Below are 7,500 nucleotides of genomic sequence, written 5' to 3'. Positions count from 1 at the left end.
ATGGCAGCGTGTGCTCAGCTGATCAGGGATCTGTGTGTGTCTGTGTTAGACTCACTCCATGACTGTGCTCAGCCCTGGTACTCTGAGCAACATGAACACACAGTTGATCAAAAGCGTCACCAAGATGAAAACACTGAATAATGTACGTTTGTTAAAGAAAAACTGGATGATACAGACAGACACAGACAGACACAGACAGACAGACAGGTGACCCTGTGATGTCATGAAGGATATGGATGGAGGAGGAGCTTGATGGCGAACGTCCTCAGTGGGAAACAGATGGACTCAGAATGAAACCTGTGGACGATGTTTCCTTCACTGAGAACCATGAAAGTCTGCAGGGAGACAGGTCAGGAGACAGACAGGTTACAGAGAGCGACACACAGACAGGTCAGAGAGAGAGAGACAGCTCAGACAGAGACCTTCTGTGATTGGTAGAAAGGATCCAGCTCCTCCAATGGGGTTGTGAGGAGTTCAGGGGGCGGGTCCCCATAGAAGAAGGGGAGGGGCTTCCCAGCTGCCATGTCAGTGGATGGTGCTTTCTCTGTTTCCTTGGAAACAAAGCTGAGTGAGCGCTACTGATCCCCAATCAGTACACTGAAACTGTTATGGACAGCTGAGAGGTGATCTATTGATCACATATCAGCATGTTGGTTCTGGCATTGATCAGTACCTTGGCTTCATGTTGTTCTTGGATCTCCTCCAGCGAGGCTGGTGTGAAGCGTCGGAAGACCTCCGTACCAACAGGGGGCAGTAGAGACGCCACCCGTTCATTCTTTAGCGCCGCTCGAACGTCGCTGTCGCCTAGCAACCGGCTCCTGTGGGGATGACAACAATAATAATCATCTTTATTTATGCAGCGAGTGTCAGAATCCGAGTTCGAAAGTGGTTCCACATGTTCAGACTTACAAAGAGACGGAAACGCAGTTTGGTGCGTAAAGACTCAGACGTGAAACACTTTAAAGAGAACTATTTGATTTCTGATGGTTCCAAACACTCTGTCTCCAGTCCGCTGGGCTCTGAACAGATGTCCCAGGACAGAACCGGTCCAAACGGTTATCCCCTCCTGAAGCACAGCAGGCCAGAGAGGAAACAGCCAGGATCAGGCCAGAGGCGGCATCCTCAGCACTCCAGGACGGTTCTATGGACATGACTGGGAGGTTTTTCTAGCAGCAGCCTCTCAGGGTGGTCAGACTGACGGTGAGGAGGACGCTGAGGCGGTAACCAGCTGCATCGCACAGTGTTCAGAGGACGTCACCGTCGTTCAGACCTTCACAGCAACAACATCAGCGCATCACATTCTACCAGTGTTGTCATGTAGCATTTTAAGAGGGTTACTGCAAAACATTTTTACAATGTTTTTAGGGAACGTTCTCCCAGAACATTCTGGGAATTTAAAGAAAACTTCTCGCTGAAAACATTGCAACAATGTTCCAGTCAACATTCTAAGAATGTTCTAAGAACCAAACATTTCTAGCTGGGTTGGATCACTGACATCAATCTCAGACTCCTGTGATAGTTAGTTTGCCAGCTGAGCCCAATTAAAGGAAACACTACTGAAGACGGACGTTCCACAAAATACGAAAACGTTCCATACTTCATGAAAACTTAAGCGTGCTCATCGTCCTGTTAAGAGATTTGTGTCCGACTCAGAGCACATGGGTTGGTTCAGATAAAGGCACAATGAGGAATGTTTCTGCCATGACAAAGCAGCAGACAGGTATCTGAAGCTGCTGGAGTCCCACCAACATCAAGGTGTAGGATCCTCCAGAGGCTTTCAGTGATGCATAAACCTTCTATTGGGCCACCCAGAACCATGCTCACAAGCAGAAACGGCTGCAGTGGGCCCAGAAATACATGAAGACTGATTTCAGACAGTCTTGTTCACTGATGAGTGCCGTGCAACCCTGGACGGTCCAGATGGACGGAGCAGGGGATCGTTGGTGGAAGGCCACCATGTCCCAACGAGGCTGTGACGTCAGCAGGGAGGTGGTGGAGTCACATTTAGGCTGGAATCATGGGCAGAGAGCTGGTCGGCCCCTTTAGGCTTCCTGGAGGTGTGAAAATGAACTCTGACCAGTATGTAGAGCTTCTGACTGTCCACTTTCTTCCATGGTACAAAGAGAAGAACGGTGCTCTTCGTTACAAAATCATCTTCATGCAGGACGACGCACCATCGCATGCTGCAGCAGTACCTCTGCACCATTGGCTGCTATGGGCATGAAAGGAGAAAGCCCCCCCAGTGGTGCTGCCTGGCTGTAGCTTCCTCCTGCACTACTGAGAAGACAGCAGTGAGGATTGAAGGACTGAATGGAGTGTGAGAGAGTTTAGACGTACTGTCCATGCGTCTGTCCTTGGCAAAGTTGTTGATCACAGCGCTGTAAAACTCCTCTGTCTTGACCTTCAATGTGATGAGCCTCTATGTCTCAATGGATATCAGAGCCAGAGATGTAAGATTTTTCATGCTTGGCTGTGGCACAGGACACGTTGTTCAAATCATAATATCCAGCATTAGTCCAGCCTGGTCAGTGCCGCCAAACAGCAAACGTGGAAAGCCGAACCGCCGGTTCAGTGCAGCACATCCACAGAGCCAATCCTTCCTTTTGTACCATTCACTTTGAAAAGTAGGAACAATTTTCTGTCCCTTCCGTTGCTGAAGCTCAGCTGTTGGTCTCCCATCATTCAAAAGTTGACGTTTTTCCTCAAAAGAAAGACGGGAACATTATTTGAACCTCTCCAGCAGTGTCGTTCTGCCGGTGAGCTGCCAGCTAGCTTGAGAGCGAAGTATCAATCCACCAATCCTCTGTGAACGTACGTAGAACATTGGCATAGCACGGCAACGTAAAAAAGGCAGCGTAGCGTTCTTTTTACATAAAGCATTTTTCTATGGGGCGCTGACTGCACATGCGCTAACACATATCGTTGCGATGACATGACGGGTAAAGGTGAAGCAGCACTGTGCCTTCAGGAGAGCGTTGGCCTTCATCGTAATACAGTGCAAGGGTGAGTTGCATGTGCAGCCTCTCTGCCTGACCAGCAGGACGCGGTGTTGAGTCATTTTTTATTGGGTTATGAAAAGCACTAAATGCCATCACACATCGGAAATTATCCATCCATCCATCCATCCATCCATCCATCCATCATCTCTACACTTTAATACTCACCAGGGTCATGGGGGGCGGAGTCTATCCCAGCTGACTCAGGGTGAAGGCAGGTTCACCTGGACAGGTAACCAGTCTATCACAGGGCTACACTTAGAGACAGACAACCAAGCACACTCACATTCACACCTACGGACAATTTACAATCACCAATTAACCTCAGCATGTTTCTGGACTGTGGGAGGAAGCCGGAGAACCCGGAGAGAACCCACGCTGCACGGGGAGAACATGGAGACTCCACGCAGGAAGATCCCAGTGTTGGGGTTTGAGATTTGAACTGTTATGTGGCAAGTCTACTTCCTGTGTTTGTTTGGCTGCTTTGTTTGTGGTTGTCATTTCAGGCTGGGTGGGGTCGTGGCTGGAGAGGGCTCACCTGTTCACCGCCGTACCTGTCCCTCATCGGCAATCAGCATTTCTCTAAGCCTGCTTCTCCCCATGCTTCAGCGCCAGATGATTCACTCTCCCCTGAGCGAGCCTCTCAGCCGGACATCTCCCTCAGCCCAGCCAGCAGCAACCCAACGGTCCCCCGCCAAAGGATTCACTCGTCACAAGCACAGTATCCCCGGAGCACAGCTGTCATATGTCTTATATTTAAAAAAGCTGAGCTTGAAAGTGGGACGTCTGCAAGTTCTTCTTTATTTACACCACTCTGAGTTTGGAAAGTAGTCACATCTTCATTTGGGGATGAAACCTGCTCGCACATATTGTAGCTGACAAATCAGCCATTCTTCCTTATTTTAATGAATACTTTGTTCCTTCAGGTTCTCTATTTGAATCCTCACGTCCACATCAATCTAATGTGCAGGAGGTTTGCCCTCAATCACCGCCTATTGACACGATGGCTTCAGGATCTGAATGACTCCTTTTGATGCAGCCGAGGTCCACAGGACTGTTCAGCAGTTGGATTTAAGTTAATCTGCCAGACCTGACAACCTCCAGTCTTTCTTTGTGAGGTCAGCTGCAGACTTTATAGCAGAACCTCTGTGTCATATTTTTAATCTTACTCTTTCTGAAAATGAGATTCTGAGAATATGGAAGTCTGCTTCTGTTCCTCCCCTGCAGAAAGCTGCTGATCCCTCCATAGTTAACAGCTACAGGCCCATCTCTGTGTTGTCTCCAAAGTTTTAGAAAAGTTGGTCAGTGAACAACTGAAATGTTTTTTAGATGCATATAGTCTTCTCTCACAACATCAGTCAGGTTTTCGTAAACAGCACTATTAAAGATTTCTCTTGACTAAAAAATGGTGAAAGCTGACCACGATAACCTCTCCGGCCAAAGACAGTCACTGGAGGTTTGATTTGTAACGTCTATTCACCTCTTCACAATCCATGGTTTTTCTGAATAAATAAACAATAATCCAAACACAAAATTAGTCACTAATCAACAGAAGGAAAAATAACACTAAACATCAACCAATAATTAAACTCCCCCAGAAATAAAGCAGAAATCGTCTTACTGGTCAGTCACACATGGATATTGGGAAGAGGTGTTCACAGCTCACAGACCAGCTTCAAATGTGTGTGACCAGCCCTTTTTTATCACACCTGTGTTGAGATGGTAATCAAGGCAGGCTTCGATGCACCAGCCCTTCAGAACACACCTGGATTGAGGCTTCAAGGCACAGCTGTTCACCAGAGGCAGCCATTTCCCCATTGCCAGCAGGGAATCTGTAACAGCACAGTACCATAGCTGCTGCTGTTAAAGTGGTAAACGACATCATAGAGGCACTAGACAGCCGAAAATACTGTGTAGCTCTTCTTCTAAGACTTCTTCTTCTTCTGACACAGTCGACCATGTCAGCCTGGCACAAGACTGGCTTATCGAACCTCTAATTATTTATCAGATAGAGCACAGTGTGTCCAGGCCCTGGGTCGTTTCCTCTTTCCTCCGTGTTCTAAAGGGTGTGCCTCAAGGTTCTATGTTAGAGCCTCTGTTGTTCACAATTTATGTGAATAGTCTGTGTGATAATTTGTCTAATGCTCCCATTTCTATGCTGATGATACAGTAATTTATTGATAGTCTTCTTCAATTTGAAAATCCCTTGAGTTCTTGCAGTCAGCCTTTGATACTGTTCAGTCCCCTTTGACTCAGGTTAAGTTAGTGCTGAATGCAGACAAATCAACGACGATGCTATTTTCAAATGGCAAGCAGCCCTCATCTCACCTTCCCAGGTAGTCAACTGCTCATGGGGTTGAGATTGAAATGGTCACATCTTATAAATACTTAAGCATTCTGCTTGATGAGAACCTGTCCTTTAAATTGCACATAGATAAAATTGTTTCTAAGCTGAAACTGAGATTGGGCTTCTTTTTTAGAAATAAATCATGTTTTTCATTGCGAGTCAGAAAACATTTGATCACCCAACTGTTTTACCCTTGGTGGACTACGGAGAGCTGCTTTTTATGAACACTCCTGATCAGTTTTCCAACAAACTGGATTCTGTATACCACTGTGCTTTGGTTGCAGATATCATGTACATCACTGTCCCTCATACGCCGTCGCACATTGTCCATCTTTGTATGTTTGTAGACGTTCTCACTGGCTGACTTTTACTTACAAAGCTATTCTTGGACTTCTGCCTTCATATTTGTGCCTACACATGTAGAAACCTCAGCCGACATGGCCTGCGCTCTCAGGACATCAGACAGTTGCAGGTCCCGAGAGTCAGAACCAAACTGGGCAAAGAGACCCGTCTTCCTGGAATGATGTGCAGACGGACTTGAGACAGACATATCCCACTCTGGTTTTTCTGTAGTGTGTAAACTGTATTTTATTTGTGTTTTGTGTGTTTGCTGTAATCCGTTTTGTGCTGCCCTCTTGGGCAGGTCACTCTTGAAAAAGAGGTTTTAAATCTCAGTGAGTTTTTTTACCTGGTTGAATAAAGGACATTGATTGATTGACTGATGCTTGTCACACGGTCAACATGTTTCTGGTCAGCGTCGGCCTCTGAGGAGTCCTGGGATCAACCCAGAACTTAATGGAGGGATTACATCTCTCATCTGGCCTGGAAACGCCTTACATCCTCCCTTCCTCAGTAACATTCAATAACGTAAAAAACAAGCTCATTAGCGAGGTAGCTAGTGCTATAATGAGTTATAGCCTAAAATTATTAGCCTAACTGAAAGTCAGTTAGTGCTACAGTAAGCTAACATAGCATAACATTACTACATTAACATAAAGTTAGCTAAGTACCTAGAGCTACAAGCTAGCATAATGCAATACTGTTGCCATGGTGATGGCGGCGCGCATAGACACACTGCCCCCTTCAGGAGACAACGAAAGTGAACGTTTTGAGTGTCTTGTCTGTCCCAGACATTCATTCCGCAAAATTTGTGGCCGGGAGACTTTGCTGGGCGTCAGGACAGCGAACAGCGCTGGAATTGCGGCGATTGGTTGTGATGTGGACGTACTGCACCAACACGGACTCCGATCGGAGACGATGCCGGCAGTTACACGACAGAGAAGGAAGCCCAAATGGTAAGAACGTAAACAAAGGAGGAGGAAGAGAGCAGGATCCATGCTAAGCTAAAGGCTAGCCCCTCCAGACCAGCAGGACCGTCCTCCTGCTCTCCAATGTCCGCTCCCTCCTTGACAGGCTCTGATCTATCAGGTGTCTTTGTTGTTGTTTGTTCAAACTCATAAAAAAACAGAAAACCCTGGTTTATATGTGCAGCAGCTGTTTGGCCTTTCAGCTCAGGAAACTAAACGTGTTGCTGATTAAACATCTGGTTGATCTGTGAAGTTCCCACAAGAGGACGTTCTGTCTCACGCATCTGTACAATGAAGGGTTTCAGTGAAGCCTGCAAACAGGGACTTTAGGAATGCATCCCTGAGGCACTGTTCAGAACATGTGTCGATGGATAAGGATTCCTCCAGAATAAGTCGACCCGACTCAAGGGAGCCAGAACCTGTGAAAACAGAACAGTCAGCAGATTCTCATTTTTCAGCTGGTCCTGGTCTGGTATCGTAGGGTTAGGGGTTATGAGGCTCACTTTTTTTATTCATCCGGAGCGCTGAATGGTTCTGATCCGTTTTTCAGCCTCATCGTGCTTCTTTCACAGCAGCGAGCTGATGAAACAACGAGTCACACCTGAAGAACCACGGACACCTGTGAAGCCAAATGACCTGAACCTGCAGCTGCTCTGAAATTAGGGATGAAGTTCTGCAGGAGTTCTGCTCAGTCCAACATGGAGACAGATGGTCGGATACAAAACGTGACTTTAAATGAAGGAGAAAAGTGAACATGAAGCAGCTGGAGCCTCTGAAGGCTGTAAGGCCCCGATCAATAACACCCCCCCTCCCCCGCCCGCCACGCCTTTTACTGTTTCTGTTGAGTCAC

General features: G+C 46.9%; 1 protein-coding gene across 1 annotated transcript in view; it reads right to left on the bottom strand.

Moving 5' to 3' along the window:
- Window positions 1-7,500, bottom strand: part of LOC103366627 (sodium channel protein type 4 subunit alpha B-like) — a gene marked incomplete at its 5' end in the record, with an annotated part of 46,560 nt that overhangs the window by 37,276 nt on the left and 1,784 nt on the right. Inside the window, 4 exon segments of the mRNA XM_008294398.1 lie at window positions 56-142; window positions 235-335; window positions 423-551; window positions 674-818. Coding sequence (XP_008292620.1) covers window positions 56-142; window positions 235-335; window positions 423-551; window positions 674-818 — 462 coding nt within the window.

This window comes from Stegastes partitus, unplaced genomic scaffold, assembly GCF_000690725.1.
Source record: "Stegastes partitus isolate 25-593 unplaced genomic scaffold, Stegastes_partitus-1.0.2 Scaffold958, whole genome shotgun sequence".
NCBI classification, from domain to species: domain Eukaryota; kingdom Metazoa; phylum Chordata; class Actinopteri; family Pomacentridae; genus Stegastes; species Stegastes partitus.
This window is presented reverse-complemented; position numbering and strand designations above follow the sequence as displayed.